Source organism: Thalassophryne amazonica, chromosome 9 (genome assembly GCF_902500255.1).
Source record: "Thalassophryne amazonica chromosome 9, fThaAma1.1, whole genome shotgun sequence".
Taxonomy (NCBI): Eukaryota; Metazoa; Chordata; class Actinopteri; order Batrachoidiformes; family Batrachoididae; genus Thalassophryne; species Thalassophryne amazonica.
The window spans coordinates 19,358,591-19,378,312 of record NC_047111.1 but is presented as its reverse complement, the minus strand read 5'-3'; the positions used below and the strand labels follow the sequence as shown (position 1 = coordinate 19,378,312).

Below are 19,722 nucleotides of genomic sequence, written 5' to 3'. Positions count from 1 at the left end.
CTGGCTAGCTGTAGGATTTTCCAAGGTGCGGAGCCAAGTCTCCAATTCGCCCAGCCTGGCCTCCAAAGCTACGAATAAGCTACACTTATTACAAGTACCATTACTGCTAAAGGAGGCCGAGGAATAACTAAACATTTCATACCCAGAACAGAAAAGTGTGGGAGAGACAGGAGAAGCTGCCATGCTAAACCGGCTAAGAGCTAGTAGCTGCGCTAAGCTAGCGGATTCCTAAAACACACAAAGTGAATAATGTGTAAATAATTTAGAGGTGATTCAGCAGAGGGAGTGCTTTAGTTAAGGCACGTGAAGATTACACTGTGAAACAAATCGTTATCTAGTTAACTAGATCAATCTAACTGCACAGATTAAACAGCTAACAGATACAGCAAAACACCGCTGTGCTCCCGAACAGGAAGTGATACAATACCGCAGTGAGAGCCAACCACCAGTAGAGGCCAGTAGTGGTTACAGAGGGGTTAAAGATTGATGCCCAGAGGATTGTCACAGAAAGCCATCTGAATAATCCGAATGGTTTCCACCTGGCTGTTGCCATTTCTGGCAAAATTTGATGCAGTCACGCTGCTCCAGTCGTTCCGCCATTTTCTTGCAAAGAAAAAATGACGAGAGACTCCACCCATCCTCACACAAAGGCTGCTTACAAGCAAATGACGCAATCGACAGGCGTGAAAAAACTCACGCATGCGCACGAAGGTTCAAGGTTGGCTCATGCAAGCACACATGATTCAAATCCATCAGGTTTTTGAAAAAATAAAAAGGTTGGATACTTTTCTAACAGACCTCGTATGCAAGGATACGCATAAAAAAACTAGAAATTAACCTGATAAATGAAACATTTTAGTGTTCACAGGAATAAACAATGCACTGGTTTTACCTCTGTGTTGTGTATGTGTTTTTCCACTCTGGACGCGACCTCACGATCTCCAGGTTGGGACGTGGGCATGCTGACCAGAAGGCCAAATCCCACAGGCTGTAGTGTCTGTGGCCACAGCGTCTTTTAGGGTTTTACTGACCTCCACAGTGATCCCTGCTGGCCTCTGTCACACTGGCACACTTTGTTTTTGTTCTAGTTGTTCTAAAACAACATGTGGCACATGTAAGCTGGGACACATGTTGATTTTTGTCTGTCAGACTGTCTTATTTTTGCAGAAGTTAATAAACAGTCGAGCCCTTGCTGCACATTTGAGGTGCTTTTGTCACCATCTAGTGGGTCATGTGAGCATTTCAGGGCATCTGGTACTTGGCCTACTTGAAAAATCCCAAATTTTATTCAAAGGCAATTATAATTGTCAGAAATGTATGTTTTGTTTTGTTTTGTTTTGGCATGCAGACCTTTGACCTCCCAGTATTAATGTATACAAATTTAGATTTTGAGAGTTTTACGGTTCTGGAGCTTTAAGATAAGAAATTTTGCCAAAAGGACATCATTTCTGCTGACAAGAACAACTTACAGCTGCGAATAAATGTGCGCGTGTGCGCACATTTATCTTGGTGCAGCCTGAAGCTCTCAGCTCCTGCACACGCACTTTATTTTCTATATAGTATATTTGTAAATGTAAAGAATGAAACGTGTTTGTGAGGAGGTGTGAAGCCTGTTCGTCCATCCGGACTGCAGAGGTCTCCCTTCAACCGGCTGCTGCGCGCGCGCGCACGCCCCTCCGCCTTGCGCCTCCTCCCCTCTGCGCCGCGCGCGCGCAGCGAGCGCAGCGGAGCGGGCACCGTGATGAGGCTCACGCACGCTGCCGATGCTGGTGCCGCTGCTGCTGCTGCGGGACTGACGGCGTGACGCTGAAGGTCACACCGTGAACCGGTCCTCCTCCGTGGCTCTGTGCGCGTTGGATGCCGGGATGCACGCGTCTCCTCTGCTCACGGCGGTCGCGGGTAAGTTTGCCGCGCGCGGCCGGCTTACGCACGCGCCCTTCCCCATTGCATAGGTGCTGTGTGCGTGTGCGCGCGCATGTGTGCATTTTTGATTTTTTTGGGGGGGGGCTCCTGAAGTTGTTTGAGGAAAGTTTAAAATGTCTTGAATGGAGACAGAAAAAGAAACCAAGTTTAGAGTTTTAGCGCAGAAACTGACCAAAAATTAAACAATAAAAATGCAGAGATAACTTGTGATAATCAATAATCACGGAAGTCATTGATCAGGAAAACAAACTGCCGGCTGTGTAAGTGTGGGTTTGGATGAAGACTTTAGTCTTTGGACATGTTTTTCCACTTTGTTCCACGAATCGACTCGAGGTTCGAGTCATTTCTCAGCTGCAGGAACAAACTTTGAGTGCATTTGTTCTCGTCAGCATCGCTTCTGGTTCTGGATCACTGCTTGGACCCTGAAGTGGAACTGACGGTTCTCAGTCTAGTTCCCGATTTCCTAACGACAGGAGTCCGTGATTTTTATTTTTATTTTATGTTTTTAATGTTCAGATGGTCATGTGAGGATTTGATGCTGCAAAAAGACTAAAAAAAAAGGAAAAAAAAATCATCTTTGGCTCTGAGATACTTTTAAGTATTTTATAGCATTTTAATTAAAATGTTAAAATGATCAGAGAATAATTCCATCTGCGGATGTGCTGCTTTTCTGTTTTGTGTCACTGTAAGAAGAAAATCATTGAACTGAATCATCATCTTGTGCCCTGATTAATTCATACTTTAACTCATTTATGAGGCTAAAATGTAAAATAAATAAATAATAATAATAATAATAATAATAATAATAATAATAAAATCACAGTTGAAGCTCCTAAAAGTGAATATATTTGGATGTTGGATAGTTTGTTGCATGGATAAAATGTTCAATTTGACTGCTGGGAATGAAACATGGGATATATTTTTTTCAATATCGCATGCATTTTAAAATAAAATCTGATTTATTTAAGTCATTAAGTTATTTGTTTAGTTTGTGTTGTGCATGTTATGTCTTTTGAGTCATTGACTCCAGCTGATAATGAGTATTTTTTCTATTTTTTGTGAGTTAAAATAATTAAGAAATAACTGACAGATTTGTGGTAAAGTGCATCAAACCATAAATCTATATGTGTGGTATCTTTGATGGAGAGTGCTTTCTGTGTGAGCATCATTATGCAGACATCAGTCCAACATTTGCACAAAGGTTATTTGTGGTGTTTTTGAATATATTCTCTCTTTTTTTTTTTTTTTTTTTGCTGCCAAATGTTGTTCCCTTTTCATCGCTGCACCATGAGACTGGGTTGTATCTGCAGGAAGAAGCTCAGGAAAGCAGCTTTCTGCAAAAAGTCTGAAGTCATGATGTTATTTTCTTGCACTATTGTTGTGATGACTGTAAGAATTTGTGTTTTGAATGATTTTTGCTGACACGAAAACCCCCCATGAGGGAAAATAACAGATCAGATGGTCTATGTGTGATGCGAAGTCGCTCAGACTATCACTGTTTGAAGCGCCTGATTTCTGTTTTCAGTAATTATGTTTTTGTTTTTCATGGGCAGACTCTGAGATGTCAAGATGTTTAGCTGACTCAGATTATGTCACCGCTTTTTTGCAGATGATGTAGTTTTGTGCATTACAGTTTTTAGTGGGATTTGGGTTGACAATCTGCATCTCGAAATCTGAGACTACATTTGTGGAAAGTGGTTGGTTTCTCTCTTCCAGGTTGGGATTAAATTGTCACCCCAAGGCATCTTCTTTGTAGACCTGGGCTACTTTAGATGGCTCCTACCATGACCCACTTTTGGATAAATGGTGAAAAATGGCTGGATGAAGGTTAATGTCAGAGAATTGTCTTTTTAATTGGAACACAGTGTCAAACTGGGGCTAAATTGACAGAATAAAGTGCTCCTCTGAGGTGTGTGTGTGTGTTGGGGTGGGTGTTGGAGTGTTTGGTTCCCTCCAGAGTCAATCTCCTTTAATAAGCCACAGCGGACTTCTGACATAAGATTTTCTTCTACAGGATTCTGTCTGACACCTCAAAGTGCTGATGGTCCAGACCCCCTGTGGAGCCGGGGTCCTTGCATCATTTAGTTAACAAACACTTGTGCAAAGTAAACCACACAACAAAGCCTTGTGTCCGTCTGCTTATTCTGAAGCACAGCCTGCAGCCGCACCGCCACACCGCTACCAAAGCATCCAGATGGATTTTGTTTCATGTTTGTCTGAAATTCTACAGCTGAGCGAGTTGTAATACTGTCGGCTGTTGGCTCTGAACCGCAAAATGCACTTAATTCACAAAGGCACCTTTTCTATATTTAACACTTGGCTCTCCCTGGACAGTTACATCTGATATCACAGTTCTGACGAGGAGCAAAATCTCTTCTTCACTCTTCCCATGTTCCTCTGTACCTCATTCTTCTTTTATGTCTCGCAGCCACGTTGTTCTAGGACGAAGAACTAAAGAATCTGAATTTTGTATGAGGTGCGAACCCCCTTTAGAGACGACATGGTGTCTTATAAGTTTTATAAGACTTTTCATGTTTGGCAACGTTTTTTTTTTTTTTTTTTTAATTCTGCAGAAATGTTTATTGCCCTCACATTCCAAACCTGAGCGTCAATGACATAGTTTATCTGGGTTTGTTCTCTTGCACTATGCAGTTAAAGATAATGACACACTGAAAATTGCATTCTTATCCAACAGCTGGAAATTTTCAAAGAGTTATTTTAGCATTGACGTCCTGTGTAAATACACTTTTGAATGAAGCCTGAAGTATCAATTCAATTTATTAAATTTATTTTCATTTATATAGCCCAAATCACAACAGAGTTGCCTCAAAGCGCTTCACACAGGTAAGGTCTAACCTTACCAACCCCCAGAGCAACAGTTGTAAGGAAAAACTCCCTCTGAGGAAGAAACCTCAAGCAGACCAGACTCAAAGGGGTGACACTCTGGTTGGGCCATGCTACAAACATAAATTACAGAACAATTCACAGAACAATTCACGGATGAATATACAAGAAATGCTATTGGCGCACAGGACAGGAGGGTCACCAACACAAATACAACTCCCATCTCTGGATGGAGCTGCACTTTAAACAGAGAGAAAAAACAGAATCAGGCATCAGAAAGACAAAAAATACTGTATATTTTTCCAGCATTAAACAACAAGAAAAACAGAAGAAATACTAAGGTGATCACTGGCCACTAGCCCTAAACTTCACTAAAAGACCCAGAATTTAGGTAAAGTTGAGGCCGCAGCCTGCTCCAATTACTAATAAATGAATTAAAAGAAAAAAAAAAAGCGTAAAACAAAACTGTACCAGTATACTAGCCATATGAAAGGGAAAATAAGTGCGTCTTAAGTCGGACTTGAAAATCTTCACAGAATCTGACTGTTTCATTGACTCAGGGAGATCATTCCACAGAACAGGGGCACGATAAGAGAAAGCTCTGTGACCTACAGACTTCTTATTCATGTTAGGGACACAAAGTAGTCCTGCACCCTGAGAACGTAAAGCCCGGGCCGGTATATAAGGTTTAATCAGGTGAGCTCGGTAGGGAGGTGCCAGTCCATGAATAATTTTATAGGTTAGTAGCAGAACCTTAAAATCTGATCTCACTGGGACAGGAAGCCAGTGAAGGGATGCCAAAATGGGTGTAATGTGGTTGTAGTTTCTGCTTCGTGTCAAAAGTCTGGCTGCAGCATTTTGAACCACTTGGAGACCCCTAATGCTAGACTGCGGTAAACCAGAAAATAGAACATTGCAGTAGTCCAATCTAGAAGAGAATGCATGGATCAGGGGCTCAGCATCAGCCATAGACAGGATGGGACGAATCTTCGCTATATTTTGCAGGTGGAAGAAAGCAGTTCTAGTAATATTTCTAATGTGGAGGCCAAAGGACAACGGTGGATCAAAAATTACCCCAAGGTTCCTCACTTTGTCAGTGTGATGTATGACACACGAGCCGAGGCTGAGCATTAACTGGTCAAATTGATGCCGATGTTTCACTGGACCAAGAACCATAATTTCAGTCTTATCAGAGTTTAAAAGTAGGAAGTTTCTGGACATCCAACTTCTCACTGCTACAAGGCAATCTTCTAAGGATTTTATGTGAACGAGATTACCAGCAGTTATCGGCATGTATAACTGAGTATCATCTGCATAGCAGTGAAAGGTAATCCCAAAACACCGCAATATGTGCCAAAGGGGTGCTATAAAAAGGGATAAAAGCAGGGGGCCTAAGACAGACCCCTGTGGAACTCCAAATTTCATGTCACTAAGGTTAGAGGTAGTGTTACTGTACAAAACACAGTGAGAATCAATCAATCAATCAATTTTTTTTTTATATAGCGCCAAATCACAACAAACAGTTGCCCCAAGGCGCTTTATATTGTAAGGCAAGGCCATACAATAATGATGTAAAACCCCAACGGTCAAAACGACCCCCTGTGAGCAAGCACTTGGCTACAGTGGGAAGGAAAAACTCCCTTTTAACAGGAAGAAACCTCCAGCAGAACCAGGCTCAGGGAGGGGCAGTCTTCTGCTGGGACTGGTTGGGGCTGAGGGAGAGAACCAGGAAAAAGACATGCTGTGGAGGGGAGCAGAGATCGATCACTAATGATTAAATGCAGAGTGGTGCATACAGAGCAAAAAGAGAAAGAAACAGTGCATCATGGGAACCCCCCAGCAGTCTACGTCTATAGCAGCATAACTAAGGGATGGTTCAGGGTCACCTGATCCAGCCCTAACTATAAGCTTTAGCAAAAAGGAAAGTTTTAAGCCTAATCTTAAAAGTAGAGAGGGTATCTGTCTCCCTGATCTGAATATGGAGCTGGTTCCACAGGAGAGGAGCCTGAAAGCTGAAGGCTCTGCCTCCCATTCTACTCTTACAAACCCTAGGAACTACAAGTAAGCCTGCAGTCTGAGAGCGAAGCGCTCTATTGGGGTGATATGGTACTACGAGGTCCCTAAGATAAGAAGGGACCTGATTATTCAAACCTTATAAGTAAGAAGAAGAATTTTAAATTCTATTCTAGAATTAACAGGAAGCCAATGAAGAGAGGCCATATGGGTGAGATATGCTCTCTCCTTCTAGTCCCCGTCAGCACTCTAGCTGCAGCATTTTGAATTAACTGAAGGCTTTTTAGGGAACTTTTAGGACAACCTGATAATAATGAATTACAATAGTCCAGCCTAGAGGAAATAAATGCATGAATTAGTTTTCAGCATCACTCTGAGACAAGACCTTTCTGATTTTAGAGATATTGCGTAAATGCAAAAAAGCAGTCCTACATATTTGTTTAATATGCGCTTTGAATGACATATCCTGATCAAAAATGACTCCAAGATTTCTCACAGTATTACTAGAGGTCAGGGTAATGCCATCCAGAGTAAGAATCTGGTTAGACACCATGTTTCTAAGATTTGTGGGGCCAAGTACAATAACTTCAGTTTTATCTGAGTTTAAAAGCAGGAAATTAGAGGTCATCCATGTCTTTATGTCTGTAAGACAATCCTGCAGTTTAGCTAATTGGTGTGTGTCGTCTGGCTTCATGGATAGATAAAGCTGGGTATCATCTGCGTAACAATGAAAATTTAAGCAATACCGTCTAATAATACTGCCTAAGGGAAGCATATATAAAGTGAATAAAACCGGTCCTAGCACAGAACCTTGTGGAACTCCATAATTAACTTTAGTCTGTGAAGAAGATTCCCCATTTACATGAACAAATTGTAATCTATTAGACAAATATGATTCAAACCACCGCAGCGCAGTGCCTTTAATACCTATGGCATGCTCTAATCTCTGTAATAAAATTTTATGGTCAACAGTATCAAAAGCAGCACTGAGGTCTAACAGAACAAGCACAGAGATGAGTCCACTGTCCGAGGCCATAAGAAGATCATTTGTAACCTTCACTAATGCTATTTCTGTACTATGATGAATTCTAAAACCTGACTGAAACTCTTCAAATAGACCATTCCTCTGCAGATGATCAGTTAGCTGTTTTACAACTACCCTTTCAAGAATTTTTGAGAGAAAAGGAAGGTTGGAGATTGGCCTATAATTAGCTAAGATAGCTGGGTCAAGTGATGGCTTTTTAAGTAATGGTTTAATTACTGCCACCTTAAAAGCCTGTGGTACATAGCCAACTAACAAAGATAGATTGATCATATTTAAGATCGAAGCATTAAATAATGGTAGGGCTTCCTTGAGCAGCCTGGTAGGAATGGGGTCTAATAAACATGTTGATGGTTTGGATGAAGTAACTAATGAAAATAACTCAGACAGAACAATCGGAGAGAAAGAGTCTAACCAAATACCGGCATCACTGAAAGCAGCCAAAGATAACGATACGTCTTTGGGATGGTTATGAGTAATTTTTTCTCTAATAGTTAAAATTTTGTTAGCAAAGAAAGTCATGAACTCATTACTAGTTAAAGTTAATGGAATACTCAGCTCAATAGAGCTGTGACTCTTTGTCAGCCTGGCTACAGTGCTGAAAAGAAACCTGGGGTTGTTCTTATTTTCTTCAATTAGTGATGAGTAGAAAGATGTCCTAGCTTTACGGAGGGCTTTTTTATAGAGCAACAGACTCTTTTTCCAGGCTAAGTGAAGATCTTCTAAATTAGTGAGACGCCATTTCCTCTCCAACTTACGGGTTATCTGCTTTAAGCTACGAGTTTGAGAGTTATACCATGGAGTCAGACACTTCTGATTTAAAGCTCTCTTTTTCAGAGGAGCTACAGCATCCAAAGCTGTCTTCAATGAGGATGTAAAACTATTGACGAGATACTCTATCTCCCTTACAGAGTTTAGGTAGCTATTCTGCACTGTGTTGTTATATGGCATTAGAGAACATAAAGAAGGAATCATATCCTTAAACCTAGTTACAGCGCTTTCTGAAAGACTTCTAGTGTAATGAAACTTATTCCCTACTGCTGGGTAGTCCATCAGAGTAAATGTAAATGTTATTAAAAAATGATCAGACAGAAGGGAGTTTTCAGGGAATACTGTTAAGTCTTCTATTTCCATACCATAAGTCAGAACAAGATCTAAGATATGATTAAAGTGGTGGGTGGACTCATTTACTTTTTGAGCAAAGCCAATAGAGTCTAATAATAGATTAAATGCAGTGTTGAGGCTGTCATTCTCAGCATCTGTGTGGATGTTAAAATCGCCCACTATAATTATCTTATCTGAGCTAAGCACTAAGTCAGACAAAAGGTCTGAAAATTCACAGAGAAACTCACAGTAACGACCAGGTGGACGATAGATAATAACAAATAAAACTGGTTTTTGGGACTTCCAATTTGGATGGACAAGACTAAGAGACAAGCTTTCAAAAGAATTAAAGCTCTGTCTGGGTTTTTGATTAATTAATAAGCTGGAATGGAAGATTGCTGCTAATCCACCGCCCCGGCCCGTGCTACGAGCATTCTGACAGTTAGTGTGACTCGGGGGTGTTGACTCATTTAAACTAACATATTCATCCTGCTGTAACCAGGTTTCTGTTAGGCAGAATAAATCAATATGTTGATCAATTATTATATCATTTACCAACAGGGACTTAGAAGAGAGAGACCTAATGTTTAATAGACCACATTTAACTGTTTTAGTCTGTGGTGCAGTTGAAGGTGCTATATTATTTTTTCTTTTTGAATTTTTATGCTTAAATAGATTTTTGCTGGTTATTGGTAGTCTGGGAGCAGGCACCGTCTCTACGGGGATGGGGTAATGAGGGGATGGCAGGGGGAGTGAAGCTGCAGAGAGGTGTGTAAGACTACAACTCTGCTTCCTGGTCCCAACCCTGGATAGTCACGGTTTGGAGGATTTAAGAAAATTAGCCAGATTTCTAGAAATGAGAGCTGCTCCATCCAAAGTGGGATGGATGCCGTCTCTCCTAACAAGACCAGGTTTTCCCCAGAAGCTTTGCCAATTAGCTATGAAGCCCACCTCATTTTTTGGACACCACTCAGACAGCCAGCAATTCAAGGAGAACATGCGGCTAAACATGTCACTCCCGGTCTGATTGGGGAGGGGCCCAGAGAAAACTACAGAGTCCGACATTGTTTTTGCAAAGTTACACACCGATTTAATGTTAATTTTAGTGACCTCCGATTGGCGTAACCGGGTGTCATTACTGCCGACGTGAATTACAATCTTACCAAATTTACGCTTAGCCTTAACCAGCAGTTTCAAATTTCCTTCAATGTCGCCTGCTCTGGCCCCCGGAAGACAATTGACTATGGTTGCTGGTGTCGCTAACTTCACATTTCTCAAAACAGAGTCGCCAATAACCAGAGTTTGATCCTCGGCGGGTGTGTCGTCGAGTGGGGAAAAACGGTTAGAAATGTGAACGGGTTGGCGGTGTACACGGGGCTTCTGTTTAGGGCTACGCTTCCTCCTCACAGTCACCCAGTCAGCCTGCTTTCCCGGCTGCTCGGGATCTGCCAGGGGGGAACTAACGGCGGCTAAGCTACCTTGGTCCGCACCGACTACAGGGGCCTGGCTAGCTGTAGAATTTTCCACGGTGCGGAGCCGAGTCTCCAATTCGCCCAGCCTGGCCTCCAAAGCTACGAATAAGCTACACTTATTACAAGTACCATTACTGCTAAAGGAGGCCGAGGAATAACTAAACATTTCACACCCAGAGCAGAAAAGTGCGGGAGAGACAGGAGAAGCCGCCATGCTAAATCGGCTAAGAGCTAGTAGCTACGCTAAGCTAGCGGATTCCTAAAAACACGCAAAGTGAATAATGTGTAAATAATTTAGAGGTGATTCAGCAGAAGGAGTGCTTTAGTTAAGGCACGTAAAGATTACACTGGGAAACAAATCGTAATCTAGATAACTAGATCAATCTAACTGCGCAGATTAAACAGCTAACAGATACAGAAAAACACCGCTGTGCTCCGGAACAGGAAGTGATACAATACCGCAGTGAGAGCCAACCACCAGTAGAGGCCTGGTCAAGTAGGACGTCAGCCATGCAAGGTAACTCCCAGTAATCCCAAAATGATTTTCCAGCCTATCAAGTAGAATATGATGACCCATGGTATCAAATGCAGCACTGAGGTCTAACAGCAACAGAACCGTAGTGGTGTCCAAATCCATTGTCAGCAGAAGATCATTCACCACTTTAGTGAGAGCCGTCTCTGTGGAATGATATTTTCTAAAAGCAGACTACAGTGGCTCAAAGAGATTATTCTCAGTAAGATAGTCTACGAGCTGCCGTGACACCACTTTTTCTAGAATTTTAGAGAAAAATGATAGACTTGATATCGATAGTTTTTCAATACACTAGGCTCAAGATTAGGTTTCTTAAGTAATGGTTTAATCACTGCAGATTTGAAACATTTAGGAACAGATCCAGAAGTTAAAGAAAGATTAATAATTTCCAGCACAGTCGGCCCAAGAGTGGGCCACAGGTCCTTAAACATTTTTGTTGGTATAGGATCAAATAAAGAGGTTGGGCTTTTTGTTGACATTACGAGTTTTGTTAGCATGCCTAGTGAGATACTATCAATTTCTGTAAATCTAGGTAATACCTCAGTAGTGGCGCCCACCTCAATAGCAGGGTGTAGTGGCTGGGGGGGCATTCCAGGATATGTTTAATCTGATGTCTTCTATTTTCTTCCCAAAGTAATCCAGGAAGTCTTGTGCTGTAAAAGGAGAGCGAACTACAGGTGGTTTTCCATGCATAAGTGTTGCCACCGTGTTGAACAAGAACTTTGAGTTATTCTTGTTTTTGTTGATCAAATCAAAGTAGTAGGTCCGCTTTGTAGCCAGTAATGCATGCTTATAGTCTAAGATAGCATCACGCCATGCAAGGTGAAATACTTCTAATTTTGAACGATGCCATATCCCTTCTAGACCTCTTGCTTTATGCTTGAGGTCAGGCAGATAATCACTGTACCAAGGTGACTGATTTGGGGGAGCGCGGTTTTAACACAGGTGGTGCAATCATGTTGAGTGTAGTTTTGAGCACTGAGTTTAAACTATCCATAAGTCTGTCTACTGACTGGGCATTTGTCAAATGTGAAGCTAAGACATCAGGCAGTCTAGCTTCGAGTTCAGTCTTAGTTGAGGAGTTGATGCATCACCGTAATGATATATAAGGTTGTTGTTCCACTAAACATGGCAGCAAAACTTAATAAGTGAGTGATCAGACACCACTGATGTAAGAAGCATGATGTCAATATTTGTAATAGCAATACCACGTGCGAGAACCAGATCCAGTGTATTTCCACTAATGTGTGTCGAATCCCGAATGCATTGCCAAAATCCTAATGCATCCACAATTTCCATAAATGATTTGCAGAGGGGATCAGAAGGCTTGTTTATATGAATGTTAAAGTCACCAATGATCAGAATGTTATCTACGCTAGTTGACAAGTTAGAGATGAATGCACCAAATTAATCTAAGAATTCAGAATATGGGCCAAGAGGCCTATATAAAGTGACAAAGTAATACGACTGATTTTTATTCTTCTGACCTTGGAAATGCATAATATCCTGAGCAGAGCAGAGAATCAGATGCTCAAACGAGTTATATTTGTAACCCCCAACAGCTAATAATCTAAACCTAGATTTATAAATAAGAGCAACACCCCCGCCTTGCTTCACATCAAGAAGGACGTGACTAAATGAATATGCTGGTGGGCAGGCCTCATTTAAGGGGAGGACAGCTGTAGGTTTAAGCCAGGTTTCACATAGCCCGATCATATCTAAGTGATGATCAATAATTAACAATGTCCTCAAAATCATTGTTGATTTTGAGGACAGTGATCTTATGTTAATGAGACCCAGTCTAAGGACCTCAGTGGGGTTGACAGTTGAACTGTTTGGGTTTAGGGGTGGTACCAGAGTAGCATATATAATATGCCTGGAAGTAGGTTTAGGTTTGAGACATTCCATGCGCATTGTAGGTAGCAGACACAAAATCTTTGCTATTGCTGGAACAACCACTGGGCCATCCTCAATTTCAACATCATCCAATACAGTAATGGGTATTAAGTTTGGAAAGCATATCCCTCTATGATTTTTATGGACACGACTACGGAAGCAGGCCACAGTCTCAACTTGTTGAAATTCCCTCCCTGGCAAATAAACTGCACTATCACCATAGTGGATTTTCTGCACTAATTTCCCCACTAAGCTAATGGATTCCACACCCACATTTGTCATAAGTCTTGCAGAGTCTCTAATCACCTGCTCCGTGGCCTGCTGTAGATTCCTAATGTTACCCTCCCTGTAGAGCTCTATCTATGTTTGCAGACAAGTAGGGTGCTGATGCCGGAGGCTGTCCGGCATCAGCAAGCCACGGTGGCCCCAGAACAAAGGCCAGTTATCAATAAAGCTAAAGCCTTGCTGTGTACAAAACTGCGCCAGCCACCTATTTAATGAAGTATCCAGTGAAATGTTTACAACAGACTGTAAACTGTTTTGGGGATAATAATTTGCACACTTCTGGAAATATTTTTGCTGATAGGTGAGGTTCTCGTACAAAATCTTTACAACAAAATGTAAATTTCCTTGATTTTTTTTTTTTTTTTTTTTTTTGCCCTGAGAAATCATGCAATTCAGGAACACATCCTATTTTGTGTGAATTTCATAGTTTTCTACAGCAAAAGTTCATATTTTCTCCAAAATTCAAATTTTCAAAAATCCACAAGAAAGTATTGCGAGCAGTGCTTATTGTAGAATGAATCAAACAAAACCAGCAGAATTAAAAATGCTTTCTGATTGGTCAGGATGAGCCCAAAAAGCGGAGTTACCACACAGAATGAAGTGTCAAAAAACATTTATTTAAAAACAAGACCAGACCCCAGGGTGCAGAGGAACATCAGCAGGAGGAAGTAGGACCAAGGAGAAGATCAGTCATGGATCAATCAAAACAACATGACAGAAGGAAGGAACTCAAGAGAAAACAACAACAACAAAAAAAAAACAGTGTCAGACTCAAACCCAAATTCACCTCCAACAAAATCAGAGTGAGTAAAAAAATAACAGACGCATAACATTAATGATGTCAGAAAATAACTTACACAAAGACAAAAACAGGGTCAGTGCATAAAACCAAAGGGGAACTCAAAGATGGCTGAAAGTATCAAATAAACAAACAAAAAATAAGACCAAAAGAACCATAAATAGGTCACAGGACGGGGACAAGGGGTGCGGCTTGTTGTTTGGTTAATTGTCAGAAACGGTCATCTAAGAAGTCTGTGCTTCAGTATTTCTGTTGAGCAAAATTTTCATGTTTTTAAATGTATATTCTTGCCATTAGCAGTGTGCCAGTATGTGTAATAGCTTCAGTCCAGTCTCACACTTTTTTTGTCCTCCCGTCACAAAGTGATTAAAATTTTGTGACAAGGGGTTTTTTTTTAAACTCACTACACACTAACTTTTCCACATAACATTGTCAATTAAGTGCAAAACAATATTGTAGTTGAAATTAATTAAATCAAATTAAACATTATTACTTAAATCCCTAAAATTAACAATTGCAAGTATGTTGAAAATAATTGTATTAATTACATTTAAAACCCCTGTTTTTCATTTCTTAGAGTGTATGACTAACAATACTCCTACCCCCAAAGCTTTGGCTTAAAGTTTTTTTTTCCCTGATGGAGCAAGATTATAGGAGTTTCAAGCCATAGTCAGTACAAATACTCTGTCTAAAGAGGTTCAAACATGATTGAAGCTGTTCAGACTACGAATTCCTCGAAGTTCCCACATACTATCAGCAATTTCCAGAATTGGAATGAAAGTTTTAAACAGGTTAAAAACTGGATTCTGATTTCGAATCTGGTGTAGATGATGGCCGTAACACCCCTGTTCCACAGGACACCATTCTATTGTGATCCAGAAAAAGCGAAAAAACGGGATGAAACAGCTTACAGTGGCATGACTCAGACTGGCTTATAAAGTGCAGACATGGCAACTGGCTGGCTTTTAAAGTGCATATCTGGCAAGTAATGAAAAAATGAAAGTAAAGCTTTCCCCGGCTGCGTTCTCAGCCAGAACCGTAACAAATGCTGCTTTTGTTTCAAATCTGATATCAACATCGTGTCAGTAGGATCAAAAATGTAGATGTCTGTAAGAATCTCTCTGTCTCTCCGTCACACACACACATGAACTTCATCTTATGAACTTTAAAAATGTAGAACATAACTGAAGGTTTTGTTGTATCATAGAGAGATTTATGTGTTGAGGAGTTGCAGCAGTGATTCTGGTTTTGATTCTGGTTTTTCACCCATTTAAAAATAAAATAATTCAAATGTTCTTGTTGATGTTGATAGAAATGCTAAGAAAAATAATCTTGTAAGATGTCACTGGCTGGAAATCATGCCTCATCATCATCTCATCTTCAATGACATCACAGGCCATGTCTCAGTTAGTCCCGCTGTCCGTGTGGTGACGAGCTGTCATTAGTTGCATTATGGTCACGCGTTCGACAAGCCATGACAAAAACAACATGTTCGACCTCGTGGCGCTGCCTCCTCCACTTTAAATCCAACAACCTCATTTTTTTTCCCACAAATGAGGTTTAGCTGAATAAATCGGACAAACCCATAATTAGATTAATTAAGACAAACAGCTACTTAATCTCTGAGTTATTAATGACATATTGTTGATCAGATTTTAGGGGAATGACATTAGACTTACACACACATGGGCCTATTGATGTTCAAAAATGTCTCGTCGCGACCTTGAAAATCAAGTCCAGTCGGCTTCATCAACCATTGGCTAGTGAGTTGAGGCGTTTTTCATGTCCATATAAAGGGGCGGAACCTAGACATTAAAAAAACAAAAACAAAGTTGGGTCTAACAAGCATCAGCTTTCACAAAATTTTGTGAAAATCCCGAGTGTGCTCTGGAATTATTAACATTACAGAGTCATGACATATATGCAGTTGTATGTAAAAGTTTGGGCACCCCTGATAATTTTCATGATTTTCCTTTATACAGTGAGGAAAATAAGTATTTGAACACCCTGCAGTTTTGCAAGTTCTCCCACTTAGAAATCATGGAGGGGTCTGAAATTTTCATCTTAGGTGCATGTCCACTGTGAGAGACATAATCTAAAAAAAAAAAATCCGGAAACCACAATGTATGATTTTTTTAAAAATAATTTATTTGTATATTACTGCTGCAAATAAGTATTTGAACACCTGCCAACCAGCAAGAATTCTGGCTCACACAGACCTGTTAATTTTTCTTTAAGAAGCCCACTTATTCTGCACTCTTTACCTGTATTAATTGCACCTGTTTGAACGTGTTACCTGTATAAAAGACGCCTGTTCACACACTCAATCAATCACACTCCAACCTGTCCACCATAACCAAGACCAAAGAGCTGTCTAAGGACACCAGGGACAAAACTGTAGACCTGCACAAGGCTGGGATGGACTACAGGACAACAGGCAAGCAGCTTGGTAGAAGACAACTGTTATGATTATTTATTAGAAAGTGGAAGAAACACAAACACAACTGTGAAGCATGGGGGTGGAAACATCATACTCTGGGGGTGCTCTTCTGCAAAGGGGAAAGGACGACTGCACCGTATTGAAGGGAGGATGGATGGGGTCATGTATTGTGAGATTTTGGCAAACAATCTCCTTCCCTCAGTAAGAGCATTGAAGATGGGTCATGGCTGGGTCTTCCAGCATGACAATGACCCCAAACACATAGCCAGGGCAACTAAGGAGGGGCTCCGTAAGAAGCATCTCAAGGTCCTGGAGTGGCCTGGCCAGTCTCCAGACCTGAACTCAATAGAAAATCTTTGGAGGGAGCTGAAACTCCAAACCTGAAAGATCGAGAGAAGATCTGTATGGAGGAGTGGACCAAAATCCCTGCTGCAGTGTGTGAAAACCTGGTGAAAAACTACAGGAAATGTTTCAGGTGCAATTAATACAGGTAAAGAGTGCAGAATAAGAGGGCTTCTTAAAGAAAAATTAACGGGTCTGTGTGAGCCAGAATTCTTGCTTGTTGGTAGGTGTTCAAATACGTATTTGCAGCAGTAACATACAAATAAATTATTAAAAAATCATACATTGTGATTTCCGGATTTTTTTTTTAGATTACGTCTCTCACAGTGGACATGAACCTAAGATGAAAATTTCAGACCCCTCCATGATTTCTAAGTGGGAGAACTTGCAAAATCGCAGGATGTTCAAATACTTATTTTCCTCACTGTAAATCATTGGTTGTCTGGATCAGAAATTTCAGTTAAATATATCATATAACAGACAAACACAGTGATATTTGAGAAGTGAAATGAAGTTTCTAGTATTTACAAAAAGTGTGCAATAATTAAACAAAATTGGGCAGGTGCATAAATTTGGGCACCCTTGCAATTTTATTGATTTGAATACATTTAGCATTTTGGAACACAAAATTGGTTTGGTAAGCTCATTGACCCTTGACCTCCTTACACAGGCGAATCCAATCATGAGAAAGGGTATTTAAAGTTGCCATTTCCAAATGTTTCCCCTCTTTGCATCTCTTCTAATGAGTGGCAACATGGGGGCCTCTAAACAACTCTCAAATGATGTGAAAACAAAGATTGCTCACCATCATGGTTTAGGGGAAGGATCCAAAAAGCTATGTCAGAGATTTCAGCTGTCAGTTTTCACTGTGAGGAACATAGTAAGGAAATGGAAGACCGCAGGCACAGTACTGGTTAAGGCCTGAAGTGGCAGGCCAAGAAAAATCTCAGATAAGCTGAAGCAAAGGATGGTGAGAACAGTCATAGTGCAGAGGAAGCCTTTTCTGCGTACACGCCACAAACAGAGTCGATTGAGGTATGCTAAAGCACATTTGGACAAGCCAGCTTCATTTTGGAATAAGGTGCTGTGGACTGATGAAACTAAAATTAAGTTATTTGGACATAACAAGGGGCCGTATGCATGGCTGAAAAAGAACACAGCATTCCAAGAAAAACACTTGCTGCCTACAATAAAATTTGGAGGTGGTTCCATCATGCTGTGGGGCTCTGTGGTCAGTGCAGGTACTGGGAATCTTGTTAAAGTTGAGGGTCACATGGATTCCAGTCAATATTAGCAGATTCTTGAGAACAATGTTCATGAATCAGTGATGAAGTTGAAGATTCGCGGGGGCTGGATCTTTCACCAAGTCAACGACCCTAAACACTGCTCAAAATGTACTAAGGCATTCATGCAGAGGAACAAGTACAATGTTCTGGAATAGCCATCTCAGCCCCCAGACCTGAATATTATTGAAAATCTGTGGTGTAATTTTAAACGGGCTGTCCATGCTCGGAAACCAACAAACCTGACTGAACTGGAGATGTTTTGTAAAGAAGATTGGTCCAAAATACCTTCAACCAGAATCCAGACTCTCATTGGAAGCTATAGGAAGCATTTATTTAAACATTATTTCTGCAAAAGAAGGATCTACTAAATATTAATGTATTTTTTCTGTTGGGGTGCCCAAATTTATGCACCTGCCTAATTTTGTTTAAACAATTATTGAACACTTTCTGTAAATCCTATAATCTTCATTTCACTTCTCAAATATCACTGTGTTTATCTGTTATATGATATATTTAACTGAAATTGCCGAGCCAAACAACCAATGATTTATAAAGGAAAATCATGGAAATCATCAGGGGTGCTCAAACTTTTACATACCACTGTGTGCATATATATATATATATATATATATATATATATATATATATATATATATATATATATATTTGACACTGAGCCATAGATGAAAATACATCTATTTGTATAGATTAGAATTAGTGTAGTATATATATATATATATATATATATATATATATATATATATTTGACACTGAGCCATAGATGAAAATACAGATCAAAAGTGGATTTTTTTTTTTTTTTTCACAATTTTACTGTCTATCTTTAAAAGGAAGCAGAACCAGAAATGGTATTTGTCATGCTCGGCCCTGATCGGGTTTTTGGTTTAATTGTTTCCCCTTTCTTTGACCCACTTTCTGCTCCTGTTCTGTTTTATTAGTTATTTATCATGTATTTATTCCCTGTTCTATTTTACTTTGGTTCTCTGTTACTTTGCATTCTTTAGCTATTGTCTCATTCTTTTCTTGTTCTGCCAGATTGTGTTTTCATTGTTTATCATTCAGTTGTCATCTATTAATTTCTGTTGATCTTTAGTATTGGTATTTTGGTGTCATGGCTTGATGATTTTGTCATCTGGTTTTCATTAGGTATTCTTCAATCAGTTGTGTTTTCATTATGTAATCACATGTTTAGTTTTGCTTTAGTGTTCTGCTTCATGTCTCCTGATCAGTTATCATGTCATGCCTGGTTCCTAGCTATGTTTTTCTGCCCTAAGTTTTCATTGTTACTTTTGTTCATAGTAATATTATATTCCATAGTAGCTCTGTTCTTAGTTCTGTGTTTCACTCCAATCTGCACCTGCTCTATGTTTTCATCCCTCTGGCATCTCTATCTGTGTTGTCACATCATGTCACTCCACTAGCTGTGCCCTTCTCTCACACTTTGTCCCAGTCTGCTTTGTGTTTTCATTTACTCACGCTCTTGGCACCTGTTCATATATCTTTGTCTATTACATCACATCAGTTTGTGCACTCCCCTTCTCACAATCTTGTCTGTGCGTTATCTTTGTTCACTAACCACGCCCCCTTCTAGATTGTTCTTCACGTGCACCTTGTTATCACCACCCGTCCTTCATTAGTCCACTTTCATATAAACCCTCACAGTCTCACAGTCCCTCGCCAGATTGTTGTCGCTTCCAGCACACTCTTTTTGTTCTCTGGCCTGATT

The 19,722-nt window shown here is 40.3% G+C and overlaps 1 protein-coding gene across 1 annotated transcript in view; it reads left to right on the top strand.

The window, feature by feature from the left end:
- The first annotated feature begins 1,727 nt into the window (after positions 1–1,727).
- LOC117516857 (CXADR-like membrane protein) overlaps positions 1,728–19,722 on the top strand; it is a 178,616-nt gene continuing 160,621 nt past the window's right edge. Inside the window, exon 1 of the mRNA XM_034177740.1 lies at positions 1,728–1,899. Coding sequence (XP_034033631.1) covers positions 1,866–1,899 — 34 coding nt within the window. The 5' untranslated portion in view covers positions 1,728–1,865. The remainder of the gene's footprint in view (positions 1,900–19,722) is intronic.